At 31.4% G+C, this 18,436-nt stretch overlaps 1 protein-coding gene across 1 annotated transcript; it reads left to right on the top strand.

The window, feature by feature from the left end:
* The first annotated feature begins 11,796 nt into the window (after positions 1–11,796).
* LOC123675468 (uncharacterized protein K02A2.6-like) lies at positions 11,797–14,604 on the top strand. The gene is made up of 4 exons (XM_045610827.1): positions 11,797–13,153; positions 13,439–13,738; positions 13,868–14,155; positions 14,333–14,604. Exons 1-4 carry the CDS (start codon positions 11,797–11,799, stop codon positions 14,602–14,604), a joined length of 2,217 nt encoding a protein of 738 aa, XP_045466783.1.
* The last annotated feature ends 3,832 nt before the right edge of the window (positions 14,605–18,436 follow it).

The following is an 18,436-nucleotide window of genomic DNA, read 5'->3' as shown; positions in this document are numbered from 1 at the left end:
CATTGCTTATTTGAATGAACCTCTCTTTCAAAGTCGATACCTACAGAACAGATTATCAGTTGTTTCATAATTTGTATCACTAAAATTAGTGAGGCAATAATGAGTTATTGCTTCGAACAATATCATAATCTAAAGAAATTGTCTCATGGAGTATTCATAATCTATTCTATTTAAAAATATAATAATAATTTTTACTATGCAGTTGCTGCGCGCGGACATTGTTCCTTCACATCTCAACACAACTCATACCAATTAAACGATACCACAATAACACAAAAATTTCGAGCCCTTTTGTATATCGAATAAACAAGATCGGACCCAAATGCGAGAACGCCCCACTCTGTATATAATTGTTATGGTCAATCAACGTCTCCATTCCCTCAATGTGGTTGACCGCAGATGAAAGGCAACGATTTCAATATTAGATATTTTATCTTATCTGTATATAAACCTAAAACTAACACTTGGCTACTTATACAAGCCCGGTAAAAACAGCCGTCGTCATGAGAAATGCTCATTTCGAATTGTCTGTACCCAGATCGAAAATGAAATATTTAAACTATTTGCATTATATGCAGGTGATGTATGTAAGGAAGGAAAACGACTTCATGATTTGATTCTTGTATGAAAATTAGAAGGAGTAGTTCAATTATTTTTCGAAATCAGCCTCATTTCCAAGATACATTCCGTACAGCTCTAATAGTGTGTTGGCGAGTTTATGGTTATTGATATTTGTAACTGCTCTGAATGAACATCGAATACAATTACTCTACATAATGTTCGAAATTATTTTTGTGAAGATGATATTTCAGACAAATAATCAGACTTTGGAAAAGAATATCGAAAGAGTAGAGTAGAGTAGATACTTTTTTTGAAATAAATCGATGCTTACGAGTATATCTGACCACTTTCAATACAGACACACGAAATCTTAGAATATTTCATTCTATGGTACACTAACTCATTGATATGAAATGAGAAGAAGAATTTTTTCGAATGACCAACAATTTTTCATTCTCATACGATTTTGATGGAACAAAGCGTAGATGTTGTTTGTTGTTGTGAAATAGATAAATTAATCACTTTATTTCCATATACAGTTGATACTCCTTCTAATTTCCATACAAGAATCAAATCATGAAGTCATTTTCCTTCTTTACATCACCTTTATATAATGTAAATAGCTTAAATATATGATTTACGAGCTGCGTACAGAAAATTCCAAAAGAGTAATTCTCATGACGACGCCCGTATTTACTGGGCTTGTATAAGTAGCCAAGTGTTACTTTCAGGTCCATATACAGAAAAGATGAAATATCTAATATAGAAATAGTTGCCTTTTATTTTCGGCCTACCACATTGAGGGACTGGAGAAGCTGATTGACCATAACAATTATATACAGAGTGTGGCGTTCTCGCATGTCGAGTTCGATCTGGATTATTCGATATAAAAAGAGCGCGAAATGTTCGTGTTATTGTAGCATCGTTTAATTGGTATAAGTCGTGTTGAGAAGTGAAGGAACAATGTCCGCGCGCAGCAACTGCATAGTAAAAATTGCGACAGGTATTATTATTATATTTTTAAATAGAATAGATTATGAATACTCCATGAGACAATTTCTTTAGATTATGATATTGTTCGAAGCAATAACTTATTATTGCCTCACTAATTTTAGTGATACAAATTATGAAACAACTGATAATCTGTTCTGTAGGTATCGACTTTGAAAGAGAGGTTCATTTAAATAAGCAATGTGCATCGATGGGTCATCATCACAGATTGAAAGATAGTGTTAATATATTTAAAGTTATTCCTAGCCAAGAGTATTTAAATTTTTCCCTAGGACCCCATACATGCATTTCTAATTCGAATTACACATAATGTTAAAGATGAGAAAAATAGTTCTTGCGCGCTCGTTTTTCGAGGAAAGTTTTCGTTTTCGCATAATAAGCCGAAAATTATCTGAAACAATAGAGTTTCGACTCCCGGATGAAAAATCAAAGGTCAAATTCTTTGTCTGTCCTTCCGTCTGTATGCCTATTTGTCTGTATGTATGTCATTCCATCCGTATGTCTGTTAACATGATATATGAATTGCTCATCAAACTATATAAAAAGCCTCTCAATTTATTATTGCCAGGTATTTCCTTAAAAAATTGTTCAACTGATGAATGGTGCTCATCAAATGTGATCAAAGGGACAAATCTAACGATGTTAAATTCATAGATCTTGGTGCCCACCGACAATAAACACAATATCTGAAGTCCACAGATTTTAATATGATATTTGACATGTGAAAGTAAAACTTTCGATAATTTTTGAAGTTTGATGAATAATTAATATTAAGTGTTTTATATGTTTCAGACGGAAAAAAATCAATTAGCATAGAAATTTTTCAGATTTACATCTGAAAAAACATACGATTGTATTATGATTTCAAAACTTAATTGCAACGAAAAATAAATGATGACTATTTTGAGCAGTTCAATAGTTAATTTCTGTTTTATATCTGAGGCCAAATATGATTTGTTCCTCACAAACAGAGTGTACCGGGTGGGCAAATTTCGATGTTTTAGCACTACAACTTTTAAACCTGAGGTGATAGACAAAATCTGATACCCTATACTCGGTCTCTTTTTCTGAGAAAATTGCAAGAGTTGTATTCACTTTTGGCCACCTGCTTTTATTTTCGAGTTATAAACGAAAATTGGAAAAATGGCGATATCGAAAAACTTTTATATTTCCGCTAATACTGATGCTAGAGCTCCGAAATTAAAACATTATACAGGCACTGTTTTACGTAGAATCCAGTTATGTTTTTTCAAAGGGAAACACTAAATTTCTGTGTCATTTCTTGAAAGCTTAATTTTTCCTGATTTCAAAAATATATAACATTGTGTGGTTTGAATCAAAATAAATAATTTTGGGTCGAAGCTTCGTAATTAATGACCCTTTTGAAAAAACAAGACCGCTACTGGATTTTACGTGAAAAAGTGCCTCGATAATGTTTCAATTTCAGAGCTCTATCTTCAGTATTTTCCCAATTTTCGCTTATAACTCGAAAACAAAAGAAGGTAGCCAAAAATGAATACTACTCTTGTAAGTTTCTCAGAAAAAGAGACCGAGAATCGGTATGAGATTTTGTCTATGTCTAATGGTTTAAAAGTTGTAGTGCTAAAACATCGAAATTTGCCCACCCTGTACACCTATTGAAGTAGGCAGGAATATTAAATGTTTTATATAGGTTCTGTTTGAGATAATGGCAGTGAAAGCCCAGAATGTTTCAAAAAAAATCTAATATTTGATACTTATATTCCAAGGTTCTTCAACTGACGTGGTCACTTAAAGTGAAGAAGTAAAACAGAAACGTCATATATGGCCAGGAGAGGAGAAGAATTTAGTACTTCAAACACTTTGAGAATCATGTAAGGAATAAGAAGCCTCCCAGAAAACATAAATGTATGGAATTCATTTCCACGCATTCACCAAGTTTCCAGAATGATGACTAAGTTAGAATTTAAATCCTAGTATGTATAGAATTCCAGCAAAATACATTGTTAGTAAAAATATTTCATTGAGACTGAAAAGTATTAATTATATTTTCAATGAGTTTTTTAATCAAGTACCCGATCACAATATCCATTTCACTCACATATTCTAATTTTTCCAGATGATTTCAGTTCTGAGACAAATTCTAAGAATGTTTATCGTATTCAATTTAGTTGTAACTAAGAAGAATTAGTATTAAACTTATTATAAATTAACAAAATCATAATATCTATTTTGCCATCCTTGAAGTTTTCTCGCTATAATGGTCGATCAAATACAACTCATCTCACAAAAGTATATATCATTATTGAAATTTAATATGCGGCGCACGCGCACTTCTATATTCTACCTAATAGACTAAGGGCCAGTTGCACCATTTGCCTAAACATTAATTAAAATTTTCAACTATGATTTCTCAAGAGAAATCAGAAATTAATCAATGTTTAGGCAAATGGTGCAACTAGCCCCTAATATAAGGCATATGGCTCGATCTGTACATAGTTAAGAAGAAGAAAAATATTCTATGTTCGTCAACCATGCCGGGTTGACAAATTGTAAGTAACCTCAGTTTAGCGAACATTCTTCCAAGAGTTACTTGATAAACAGTTGTTGAAGTGATATTTCTAGTGGAAAGTTTCATGTTTAAATAGAAAATTGTTTGAATATGGAGGTAATTTTTTTAATACTAGCTTAGGGTTATTTTCATTTATTCGAATATTTTCAAATATCAATTATATTTTATGTAGTTAGTTTTTTTTTATTGGTTTATGGATTTGCAACCATCATAACGAAAAATTTATTACAATTCATGAAATTTCGACTTTTTAGTTTCTTTTCATGTTTTCTGGAAGTCATAGACTACTCCATTCAATGAGAAATTGCAGTTTTCCTTAGTTGAAGTTTGTCCTCGTAAACTCCTTAAGTATATAATTTGCTTGAGACCCCTCTCTTTTTATATCTATGTAAAATTGACTGAATGAACAAAAAAATATGCGGCGCACGCGCACTTCTATATTTTACCCAATAGACTAAGGGCCAGGTGCACCATTTGCCTAAACATTAATTAAAAATTTAAACGTTGATTACTCTATGATTTCTCAAGAGAAATCAGAAATTAATCAATGTTTAAATTTTAATCAATGTTTAGGTAAATGGTGCAACTGGCCCCTAATATTAGATATATGGCTCGACCTGTACATAGTTAAGAAGAAGAAAAATATTCTATGTTCGTCAACCATGCCGGATTGACAAATTGTAAGTAACCTCAGTTTAGCGAAGAGTTACTTGATAAACAGTTGTTGAAGTGATATTTCTAGTGGAAAGTTTCATATTTAAATAGAAAATTGTTTGAATATGGAGGTAATTTTTTTAATACTAGCTTAGGGTTATTTTCATTTATTCGAATATTTTCAAATATCAATTATATTTTATGTAGTTAGTTTCATAGTGTTCTAAATTTTTAAAATACTTTACTTTTGTTTTTATATCCTATAATAAATACTGGTATGGTATATCCAAAGTCACTTGGAGGAAGCCTGAATATTTCAATTATACAGGGGTTGTCAAAGTTTTCAGAAATTTTTTCGGAATTTATGAAAATATTGCTATCAATACTCTCAAATAAACTCCGGTATTTAGCTAATCGTCTTGGAAACAGGAATGTCCCGATTTAATTGATTTTATTGGATGAACAGTTTTAATATTAGATTATATATAAACATTATATTATTATATCTTTGAATATTGATTTTGATTCTGAATACGAGAAATTTAAAATTTATCAAGGAAAAACTTGAACTGAGGAAATACTACAACTTCTGAGTGGAGTAGTCTATGACTTCCAGAAAACTAAAATCGAAATTTGGATAACTAAATTTGACATTTCATGAAATGTCATTAATCATTCGTAATTGAAAATTTTATTGGTTTATGGATCTTAACGAAAAATTTATTACAATTCATGAAATTTCGACATTTCAGTTTCTTTTCATGTTTTCTGGAAGTCATAGACTACTCCATTCAATGAGAAATTGTAGTTTTCTTTAGTTCAAGTTTTTCCTCGAAAACTCTTTAGGTATAGGATTTGCTTGAGACCCCTCTCTTTTTATGGATTTTCAACCATCTTAACGAAAAATTTATAACAATTCATGAAATTTCGACTTTTTAGTTTCTTTTCATGTTTTCTGGAAGTAATAGACTACTCCATTCAATGAGAAATTGCAATTTTCTTTAGTTCAAATTTTTCCTCGAAAACTCTTCAAGTATAGGATTTGCTTGAGACCCCTCTCTTTTTATATCTACGTAAAATTTACTTATGAACCGTTGAGCTTATACTCAAGTATTGCCATATTGCTGAAATTATCATCAACTGAGCTATCTGATAATGCAATAATATACTGGGTGTGCCGTTTGAAATAAGTCAGTAGTAATCTGGTTCCGGTATAAAAGGAAATTGTTTGAATTTTCAGCACAAAATTATTATTAGTTTTCCATAAACAATAGGCCATCGCGGTGAATCACCCTGTACATCATTATCATTTAGCCTTCTGCTTCCACTGAGGGGTATAAATGTCGCCTTACAATAACGAAGAAATAAAATTCAATTCGGCAACGTAGCTGCTAATTTGACATAGAAAATTGGATGTCATTCAAGGATCTCAAGGTCATGCACCTGTTCTACCCTAGTTTGTCTTATCTTCAGACAGAACATTTCCGAATTCATCTCAAACATTTTCGTGCTCTTATAATATTATGCAACGATCAGTTCATCATCGTTGATATCGTTCCTTGATAGCATATTACAGGTCGAGAATAAAGAATAATCAAATTATAACACCGTAGAATAAGATAAGTTTGATTTTGGATGTAACAGCAAAAGCGTTTTTATAGACTAATTCAAGTGACTTTGGATATACTATATACAGAAATATTATAATCTCCAAAATGATTTCCACTATTATATTGTAATTTGTTTTCAGAATCTACAATTCTTAGAGTTATCTGCGTTAGAAGAAGAAGAGGCCCGTAGAATGAATACCATATTATTTACCAATTCTAGTGAATTCAAATTACCATGGAGAGTTAAACAAAAATTTTGTTCAAGTAAGTATAGAGATCTTAATAGAATTATTTATGGTTGATATGAATATGTAATATAATAATGAATCAACTAATATCAACTTTTTCAGAAAATGAGTGTAGAAAATCTGTAATCAATTACAATGGATTATCAATTACAAAACCTATTATCCAGAATGAGATGACAGGAAAACATTCGAAACCTTCAACTCCCCCTAGTTCAGCTGTAAAAACAGTTGAAATTATTGCAGGAGATAATACAGAGATAATTAAAAATGATTCAAATGGGACAATTGAAAAAATTGAAAGTAGCATCTCGAATAAAAATAAATCTAAAATTGAGGAGCCCACAGTAAATGTATTAAAAAAATCATGGGCTAGTCTATTTGATAAAGATGTTAAAACAATATCGAATGAGAAAATAGACAATAAAATAAATGATTCACATGTAACATCTTTAAAACATACAAAAGTAGTCAAAAAAATAGATTCAGCCACTCATATGTTAGGAGGTGAGTTCAAAACCATATCTTTTTTTATCTTTTTTATATCAGTGAAAATTCAAGTTTCTATCATGGTTAGTAATATTTTTTAATTTTCAGGATTTCTCAAGAACTATAAAATTGATGGGACCCAAACCAGTTTTAAACCCAGGGGTTTACGAAACAAAAGTAACTTTTGTTATATAAACTCAATATTACAAGCCTTACTTGCTTGCCCACCACTTTGTAACCTTCTCAAACGGTTATCAGAGAACTTCCCTCACAATAATGCACTGAAATCAATAACAATGAGTGAAAATATGTAAGTATAAATTAATATAATTTGCAACTTTGATTGAATAACAATTTTATATATGTATTTTAATTATTCAACTATTCCAGGTGTAAATTTATGAATAACTTCGATAATCTGCCCAATGTAAGACGCAAGTCACGTTCAAAAAAGAAGAACAAGAAGCAAACTTTCGTCAATATAGACAATGGCAATTCGTTTGAGGCTTCATCGTTTTATACGTTGCTAAACGGAACACGTAGCGATTCTTTCCTTGTTGAAGGCCGACAAGAAGACGCCGAAGAATTCTTGAGCCTTCTGTTGAATGGACTCAATGATGAAATGATGGAAATAATGAAATTGCTTAGCCATGACGAAAATATTCAAGCAGCTAAAAAAGAAGTGAAAATAGATGTGGATGATTGGAAAGTTGTGGGTCCTAAGAACGAAGGGAATGTAACAAGAGAAATACAAATGGACAAGACTCCGATTAGTGATATATTCGGAGGACTTCTCTGTTCAAGAATCCATAAAACCGGAGACGAAACTTCAGAAAATATTGAACCATTCCTAACATTGCCAGTAAATATTAAGAAAGCAAATAACATAGCTGAAGCATTAGAAGGCCTTACAACCAAGAACAAACTAGAGGGTCTGACATCATCGAAAACGAAAGAAACGGTTGAAGCATGGCAGCAAGTGATGATAGAGAAGTTGCCTGTAGTTTTAGTATTACATTTGAAATGCTTCGAATACAGAATGAATGGCTGCACTAAAATAATGAAGACTATAAAATTTCCCATCAATCTGCAGATTGATTCTAAAATATTATCTGGAAGGACGAATACTTCAGCGGAGAGACAATATAAATTAATATCTGTAGTATACCATGTAGGAAAGGAGGCCAGCTATGGGCATTATATAGCAGATACTTTCCATTCGGGGTATAATACATGGTTGAGGTTTGATGACTCTAAAATAAACAGAGTTACGGAAGAAGATGTTCTTAAACGTCAAGGAGATAGAGTTCCTTATTCATTATTTTATCGAAGGAGTGATACGGTGTGAAGTGTAAAAATTCATTGATATAGTTGTTAATTTGTACAGATTAGATTCAAGGATGCTGAACATTGTAATATTTTTCTGTTGTTTCATGAGTAATGCCATGTATTGTATTTCGGGAGAATATGATAAATTGACTATACAATGTTATATATATATATATATATATATATATATATATATATATATATATATATATATGTATATAAAAAATGAATATTATATTTTAATAAACGGACTTTGTATAAATGTAAAATTTTGTTTGTTTTATTTTGAAGGAATTTCTTTTCCTAAAACTTAAATTGAATTTTTGCAAGAACTACGATCTCAGAAGGAAAAAAGATCGTCTTCGTGAAAATTCCAATGAACCATAAACAGTATTAGCTATTTCAGGACTTTGGACTCTTTATTCCTTTTTCTTTGCTCTTGAAATCAGGTGAATTTCGCTCAATGTAATAAAAAAAAACTTGACCAAACTTTATAATTTTCCCCTGTGTTCAGCGGCGCTACGTTCTCCTACTTCTGTAACCTAGATAAATGAGGATATTTTGGAAGATCGTACCTCATGCACTCGAATCATGTAATTTTTTTATGTTTCACAAAAATCACAAATATACCAGTCATGAACTCTGAATTAACCTATATCTATAATGACCCAAAACAAAACACTCATTAATTTCCGTTTTACAACCTATTATTCCTTTTCCTGGGTCAGAACAATTTTTCTGGAGAATTCTCGTCTCTGATTACTATAAAATTTCTTTTTTCTATTGGTCCTCTAATTCACTTGAAAATCAAAACTTGGCATATTTTTATAATCAAATTGTCGTTTGGTAAATGCAGGAATTATTTTTATTACATGACAACGTACAAAATACAATAGATGCTTAAATGGACGTAGTAAAACCTTCGTTAGAACAATACAATCTACATAGACCCATTACAGTTCTGCAGGTATAAAAAGAATGACTGAGCGGACTCTGAGAACATTAAATCCTTCAAGAATACACTTCGTGTTCAATTATATGGAATTTTCAAAAATCTTTGTTTTCTGATTTAGTTTTGTTAGGGGGTGATGCTAGTCACAGTTGATGTGTTTACATTTTTAGACCTCGAATTTAAAAGAATAGAATAATTCGTCGTTTCGCAATTCAGAATCAAACAATAATTGACCAATGAAATAGAGTAATGTCTAGAAATGACAATGCATATGAAATATGAAAGCAAGGTTTCAAATGAATAAACTGTGCAATCGATTAAAAAGACGGCATTAAATTTCGAATGTAGAATCTTATATTGTTATTATTAGAACTCTTTATTGCTAAATTCATATGTTAGAATCTTATATTCAATTTTTATATTTTTTTATTTATAAAATCCCAATTCTATTCTTGTTTCTTTGGATGAATACCAGTTTCTACTATGAAATGAATTATTACAATTCAATTGTATCTATCAATTTCATTATATGTGATCTCCAATTTCAATATCTTTTTTCAATTATTCCTGAAAAGTGATCATTCAAACTTTCATTCGTAACTTCACAAATAATTAATTACTCAACTATCTAATCATCATCAATGAATAGTAACGAATATTCATAAATATCAACTATGTAATATATTGTATTGTAATATTGTGTGCGCATGCTTGATTAAGCATCTAGGTTTCCACATGCGTTTGTGAGTTCAGTATTCGGAAAGATTTTATAGTAGTAGTCGAGATTGAGGAGTTGCATATCGAATAAAGTTATAAAAACCAAACGTAGTTTTCTTATGGACATGACAATAATCTGGCGACGAGGATTATGGTAAAAATTATTGGATTGCTTATTCCGGCTTATGAATTTTAAAGAGTATGTCGGACGCAGATGGTGCTGCAAGTTCTCAGCCTAGTTCCAGAGGAAGAAGTCCATCCAGTGAAGTGAGAGTGAGCTGGGTGTACGAACTTAATAAACAAGAACTAATTGAAAAACTAAAAACGTATAACGTTACTGTGAGTGAAACTGATAGTGTTGATAACCTACGAAAAACGCTCGTCAAAAAACTTCGTGGAAAAAACGAAACTTTCACAAAGAAGGAACTATACAGGTACGACATGTCCGACTTTAATAAAATAAGTTTTACCCTAAACAAAGACAATTGGGAAGTTTTTGTCGAAAGACTAGAATTAATTTTCGAGTGTCAGTGTATTTCACCGGAAAGACAAAGTGCAGAACTGTTAACAAGGGTTTGTCAAGAGACTTTCATGTTGTTTCGCAATTTAACTTCACCAAAAAAGGCCAAAGATCTTTCCTACTCTGATTTAGTTAATATCATGAACTCTCATCTTCATCCAAAGCCTTCAGAAATTTCCGAAAGAAATAAATTCTACGCCACGAAACAATTACCTTCGGAATCAATACACGCATTCCTTACAAAATTGAAAGAAAGATCTTTTTATTGTAATTTCAAGGACCTTGATATTGCTCTTCGTGATCAATTTGTATTTGGACTTATAAATCACGAAACAAAAGTGGAATTATTTCGTCAAGAAAATCTAACATTTCAAAGTGCAGTGAAGATAGCGGAGGATCGAGAAGCAGCTATAAAAAATTCCTTATCAATGAAGCCCGCATATGCTGTGTCTGAAGATACAATTTTTTACATGAATAAGGCTGGTTCAAAATATTCCAATCATCAACAATACAGAGGAAGGGGAAGCGGAAACGCAGAAGGAGAATTCAAATCTTCACAACCAAACAACGCAGCCGCGGCTTCCACTTCCAAAGACCAGAGCCAGAAACTCATCAGCGACAATAGACAAAGACAACACGATAACAGGAGCAGCTACAGACGAGAAGACAGAAACGGCAGCCGTAGGTCGAATGTGTCAAACAATTCTCAGGTACATATAACCTCAAAAACGCGTAATAATAATAAATGTTATTGTTGTGGTGGATTTAATCATTTCGCAAGAAACTGTAAACTTAGGTGGAAAACTTGTAATTATTGTAATGTAAAAGGTCATATTGATAGAGCATGTCTAAAAAAACAAAACGGAATTAATTTAGTCAATGACAACTTATTAGAAAATGAAGATTTGGATAGTTCTGATTTAGATTTTTATTATATGCAGCAAAACAATTTTACTGAATTTCAGGTAAACAATATTGTGGTAGAACCTCATAGTATGAAATTAATTATTGATAATAATCAGGTAGAATTGGAAGTTGATACAGGTTCACATGTGACTGTGTTTTCAGAAAAAACTGTAGCTAATTATTTTGCAGCTAAGAAAATTCACAAGGCAGATATTTCATTGTCCAGCTATGACAGAACAAAGTTGAATGTAATGGGTATGTTGACTGATCTTAAGGTGCATTTCGAAGGGGTTGAAGCAAATTTGAAAGCTTACGTTTTGGCAGGTAACGGGAAAAATTTAATAGGAAGGCAATGGCTTCAAGCCTTGGATATGTGGCCGATAACTTTTAAACCTCAGTTTGCGTTGAATTGCTTGAATGATCATAACAGTATTATTTCACATTTTAAATCAAAATATCCCCAATTGTTCGACAACAGCCCAAGTAAATATAAAGATAAATCTATTAAACTAACTTTCAAAAAGGATTATCAACCAATTCAATGTAAACCTTATCATGTCCCTTTCGCTTTGAAAGACAAAGTAGATGCAGAAATCGATCGTTTGGTAAGAATAGGTAATTTGGAACAAGTTGAGGTGAGTGAATGGGCTACTCCAGTAGTTCCTGTGGTGAAAGGGGAAGGAGTTCGTTTATGCGGAAATTTTAAATTAACAGTGAATCCTCAAATAATTGTTAAAAGATATCCATTACCCTTAAAAGAAAAAGTGTTTCAGACGTTAAAGGTTGGAACCAAATGGTCCCAAATTGATTTAAAACATGCATTTATGCAATTTGAAGTTGCTGAAAATTGTAGAGATCCATTGACAATAATCACACAGAAAGGTTTGTTTAGGTACAAAAAATTGCCAGAGGGTGTAGCCTCCAGCCCAGCAGAATGTCAAGATATTGTTACTGATATTTTGAAAGGTATTCCGAATATTGAAATTTACATAGATAATATTTATTGCACAGGAAAGAATGATTCAGAGCATCTCGATAATTTAGAAAAAATATTTTATAAGTTAAATGAAGCAGGACTTAAAGTAAACGAATCAAAATGTGAATTTTTCAGGTCTGAAATAGAGATATTAGGATTCAAATTGGACAAAAATGGTTTATCACCATCTCCTAGTAGAATTCATTCAATTGTGAATATGCCTTCTCCAAAAACTAAAAAAGAACTTCAAGCATTTTTAGGGTTAGTAAATTTTTACGAGTCATTTTTGTATAAGCGAGCTGATCAACTAAAGGTATTGTACGATGTTTTGAAAGAGAGCAAATTTTATTGGAATTCTAATTGTGATCAAGCAGTTAATTGGGTAAAGAAGGAATTAGCATCGGATAAAGTTTTGGTTCCATATCAGCAAGATATTACTTTAGCATTGGCTACAGACGCAAGTTACTCAGGGTTGTCAGCTATTTTGTCTCACAGATTTTCAGACGGTACAGAGAGACCAATTGCCTTTTCTTCTAAATTAATACCTCATAATGAGTTACATCGATCTATTCTAGATAAAGAGGCAGCAGCTATAATTTTTGGGTTTAGAAAATTTTATCATTATATTGTTGGTAATGAAATTATTCTTAAAACTGATAATCAACCTTTAAAGTATATATTTGGTAATTCGAAGAAATTGAATGTTACAATTCAGAATAGGTTGTTAAGATGGATATATTTTTTATCGGGTTTCAAATACAAGATTGAATTGATTTCATCATCTAAAAACAGTAATTGTGATGCGCTTTCCAGGTTAGCAGTACGAGATAAGATGGCTGTGTTTGATTCTGAATTAGATGTTATAAACTTTATTGAAAATGAAAGTAATTTGATTGATTTAAATTTGATTAAGCAAGAAACAAAAAAAGATAAGGTTTTATGTGATGTGAAAAGAAAGTTAATGTTTGGATGGGTAGAAAATTCAAATGATATTTCTTTGGAAGAGAAAATGTATTTTGATAAGAAAACAGAATTAAGTATTGAGAATGAATGTCTTGTTCGAGGTTCTAGACTAATAATACCAAAAGCATTGCGAAAAACTTTATTGAAATCACTTCACCAGTCTCATTTTGGTATTGTTAGAATGAAACAAGTAGCTCGTTCGTTTTTTTGGTGGCCGGGTTTGGACGATGATATAGAAAAATTAGCAAATAGTTGTGAGTTATGTGTGAAAAATAGAAAACAAAATAACAAAATCAGTACTTTTCAATGGCCATTTCCATCTAACCCATGGTCCAGGTTACACACTGATTTTTTAGGACCTATTCAAGGAAATATGTTTTTAGTCATAGTTGATGCACACAGTAAATGGCCTGAAGCTATAAATATGAAAAATAACACCTCAGCTAGTAAATTGATTGAAGTTTTTGATTCTATTTTTTCGAGGTTTGGATTATGTGATCATTTAGTCTCAGACAATGGTCCACAATTTGCAAGTGAAGAGTTTAATGAATTTTTGAAATCGTTAGGTATACGGCACACATATTCTCCACCCTATCACCCAGCAACTAATGGAGCAGCAGAAAATTTTGTGGGTACATTTAAAAATAAGGTTTTGAAAATTACAGGAGAGGGTAAGTCATTAAATTTTGCTGTGAATTCATTTTTGTTTGATTATCGTACAATGAAGCATTCGACAACGGGAAAATCACCATCAGATATTATTTTCAAAAGGGAGATTAAAACGAGGTTTCATCTTTTAAGAGAAAATTTAGTTAGAGAAACATCTTTTAAACAATTCAATATGTCAGATAAAAATAAAATAAGTAAAATTGATTTCAAGTTGGGAGATGTGGTTTTAGTAGATGTTTACAACAATAATAAGAGGCACCGAGTACAAGCAAAAATCGTTGAAAAATTATCACCAGTTACATTTAACTTGTTATGTGATGGAGGACGAATTATAAAAAGACATGTTAATCAAATGTTGAAATTTTTAAGTAATGACAATGATATAAATAAAGACTTGAAAGATGATATAAGTATAAGGAGATCTGAACGCTTGAAAAATTTAAATAAATGAAATTAAGATCCAGAATTTCTGTTTATATGTATATTGTAACTAGTTCTATATTGCATAATAATTGTATAGTAATGATAATTGATTATATAATGTATAATAATAACTCTATTAATTAATTGTTTCTATATTACATAATAAAAAATAAAAATAAAATTTATGATTGTAAATTATTATATTGGAATCATATTGTTAAATTGATTTTGATCGTATTTGTGAATTTTGAAAAATAACAGAAAAACAAAAAAAAAAAAAATTAAAATATATGAATTCTTAGATTATGATATAATTGTAATTTCTGATTAAATCAAATTGTACTTATTTAAATGGGGGAGATTGTAATATATTGTATTGTAATATTGTGTGCGCATGCTTGATTAAGCATCTAGGTTTCCACATGCGTTTGTGAGTTCAGTATTCGGAAAGATTTTATAGTAGTAGTCGAGATTGAGGAGTTGCATATCGAATAAAGTTATAAAAACCAAACGTAGTTTTCTTATGGACATGACAAACTACTCACTGAATAGAAAACTATTCTCTGAATAGCTAGAAGGTTAATTTCTTAGAGTATATCCTATGTTCTAAGGTAAATTTCATAGGAAACTTCAAAAAGGATGAAAGTGTGTTGGCTTCTCATAAAGCTCCACATAGCAACAATAAACACAGCATTCGGTAGCCTAGACGTTAAGAGGTAGACTCACTCACCGAGATCCGACAAGGTGCCGGGTTCGAGTCCCGGCGACTCCCGATAATAATAAATTCCCCAAGCGTATGTGACACGGCACACACAATTATACCAAAGTCACACTGATGAGTACGGTGTGTGTGCCAGAGACGAAACGCATAAGTAGGCATATGTGCTATCCAACAAAAGTATGTTCGCTTTCTTGGGTTGGCAGATCGAATGTCCCTATTATCGGGAACAAAAAATAATTTCGGAAATTTGTACTTTGGTCGGGAGGCACAAAAATAATATTAAAGTAAATATAATAATTTAACATAATTGTTATATTCCGCTAAAGATCGAAATGTCGAAATATCAACAGAAAATGGTTTTCTCATTACCTATGTTATAATTATCAACAGAATTTAATATTTATTTTTCAGCTTGCCACATCTATCAGAATCAATTATAACCATATATAAGGGGTACATTTGTATTTATCTATGAATATAACCACGCTAAAAATGAAACCACGGAATGCAGATTACAGAAACCACAAAATACAAATATACCCTCTAGCTACACTAGCGCCTTCTATTTATCCTGTCCGCTGGACACTTTTTCAATGCGAACTGTGGACCATAGATTACAATAAAATTAAGCTGGAAATGAAGAAACGAAATACAGATAATTTTGTGGGATTGGAATTTTTTATTTCGAGCACAGTTTAGAAACTATCTGTTTGAAAATTATTATTATTATTATTATTATATATATCATTATTGAAATTTAATATGCGGCGCACGCGCACTTCTATATTCTACCTAATAGACTAAGGGCCAGTTGCACCATTTGCCTAAACATTAATTAAAAATTTCAACGTTTATTACTCTATGATTTCTCAAGAGAAATCAGAAATTAATCAATGTTTAGGCAAATGGTGCAACTGGCCCCTAATATAAGGCATATGGCTCGATCTGTACATAGTTAAGAAGAAGAAAAATATTCTATGTTCGTCAACCATGCCGGGTTGACAAATTGTAAGTAACCTCAGTTTAGCGAACATTCTTCCAAGAGTTACTTGATAAACAGTTGTTGAAGTGATATTTCTAGTGGAAAGTTTCATGTTTAAATAGAAAATTGTTTGAATATGGAGGTAATTTTTTTAATACTAGCTTAGGGTTATTTTCATTTATTCGAATATTTTCAAATATCAATTATATTTTATGTAGTTAGTTTTTTTTTATTGGTTTATGGATTTGCAACCATCATAACGAAAAATTTATTACAGTTCATGAAATTTCGACTTTTTAGTTCCTTTTCATGTTTTCTGGAAGTCATAGACTACTCCATTCAATGAGAAATTGCAGTTTTCCTTAGTTGAAGTTTGTCCTCGTAAACTCCTTAAGTATATAATTTGCTTGAGACCCCTCTCTTTTTATATCTACGTAAAATTGACTGAATGAACAAAAAAATATGCGGCGCACGCGCACTTCTATATTTTACCCAATAGACTAAGGGCCAGGTGCACCATTCGCCTAAACATTAATTAAAAATTTAAACGTTGATTACTCTATGATTTCTCAAGAGAAATCAGAAATTAATCAATATTCAGGCAAATGGTGCAACTGGCCCCTAATATTAGGTATATGGCTCGACCTGTACATAGTTAAGAAGAAGAAAAATATTCTATGTTCGTCAACCATGCCGGGTTGACAAATTGTAAGTAACCTCAGTTTAGCGAACATTCTTCCAAGAGTTACTTGATAAACAGTTGTTGAAGTGATATTTCTAGTGGAAAGTTTCATGTTTAAATAGAAAATTGTTTGAATATGGAGGTAATTTTTTTAATACTAGCTTAGGGTTATTTTCATTTATTCGAATATTTTCAAATATCAATTATATTTTATGTAGTTAGTTTTTTTTTATTGGTTTATGGATTTGCAACCATCATAACGAAAAATTTATTACAGTTCATGAAATTTCGACTTTTTAGTTCCTTTTCATGTTTTCTGGAAGTCATAGACTACTCCATTCAATGAGAAATTGCAGTTTTCCTTAGTTGAAGTTTGTCCTCGTAAACTCCTTAAGTATATAATTTGCTTGAGACCCCTCTCTTTTTATATCTACGTAAAATTGACTGAATGAACAAAAAAATATGCGGCGCACGTGCACTTCTATATTTTACCCAATAGACTAAGGGCCAGGTGCACCATTCGCCTAAACATTAATTAAAAATTTAAACGTTGATTACTCTATGATTTCTCAAGAGAAATCAGAAATTAATCAATATTCAGGCAAATGGTGCAACTGGCCCCTAATATTAGGTATATGGCTCGACCTGTACATAGTTAAGAAGAAGAAAAATATTCTATGTTCGTCAACCATGCCGGGTTGACAAATTGTAAGTAACCTCAGTTTAGCGAACATTCTTCCAAGAGTTACTTGATAAACAGTTGTTGAAGTGATATTTCTAGTGGAAAGTTTCATGTTTAAATAGAAAATTGTTTGAATATGGAGGTAATTTTTTTAATACTAGCTTAGGGTTATTTTCATTTATTCGAATATTTTCAAATATCAATTATATTTTATGTAGTTAGTTTTTTTTTATTGGTTTATGGATTTGCAACCATCATAAGGAAAAATTTATTACAGTTCATGAAATTTCGACTTTTTAGTTTCTTTTCATGTTTTCTGGAAGTCATAGACTACTCCATTCAATGAGAAAATGCAGTTTTCCTTAGTTGAAGTTTGTCCTCGTAAACTCCTTAAGTATATAATTTGCTTGAGACCCCTCTCTTTTTATATCTACGTGAAATTGACTGAATGAACAAAAAAATATGCGGCGCACGCGCACTTCTATATTTTACCCAATAGACTAAGGGCCAGGTGCACCATTCGCCTAAACATTAATTAAAAATTTAAACGTTGATTACTCTATGATTTCTCAAGAGAAATCAGAAATTAATCAATGTTTAAATTTTAATCAATGTTTAGGTAAATGGTGCAACTGGCCCCTAATATAAGATATATGGCTCGACCTGTACATAGTTAAGAAGAAGAAAAATATTCTATGTTCGTCAACCATGCCGGATTGACAAATTGTAAGTAACCTCAGTTTAGCGAACATTCTTCCAAGAGATACTTGATAAACAGTTGTTGAAGTGATAT

Source organism: Harmonia axyridis, chromosome 3 (assembly GCF_914767665.1).
Source record: "Harmonia axyridis chromosome 3, icHarAxyr1.1, whole genome shotgun sequence".
In the NCBI taxonomy this organism is placed as follows: Eukaryota; Metazoa; Arthropoda; class Insecta; order Coleoptera; family Coccinellidae; genus Harmonia; species Harmonia axyridis.
The sequence above is the reverse complement of the archived record's forward strand: the minus strand, read 5'-3'. Positions and strand labels throughout refer to the sequence as shown.

Excerpts from the sequence above, each read along its gene's own strand:
- LOC123675468 (XM_045610827.1), top strand. The coding sequence starts at position 11,797 with ATGGGTATGTTGACTGATCTTAAGGTGCATTTCGAAGGGGTTGAAGCA. Across the intron at positions 13,154-13,438 it reads ATTTTATCATTATATTGTTG|AAACAAAAAAAGATAAGGTT; the intron begins GTAATGAAATTA and ends TGATTAAGCAAG. Across the intron at positions 14,156-14,332 it reads TTTGAAAATTACAGGAGAGG|ATAAAAATAAAATAAGTAAA; the intron begins GTAAGTCATTAA and ends TCAATATGTCAG.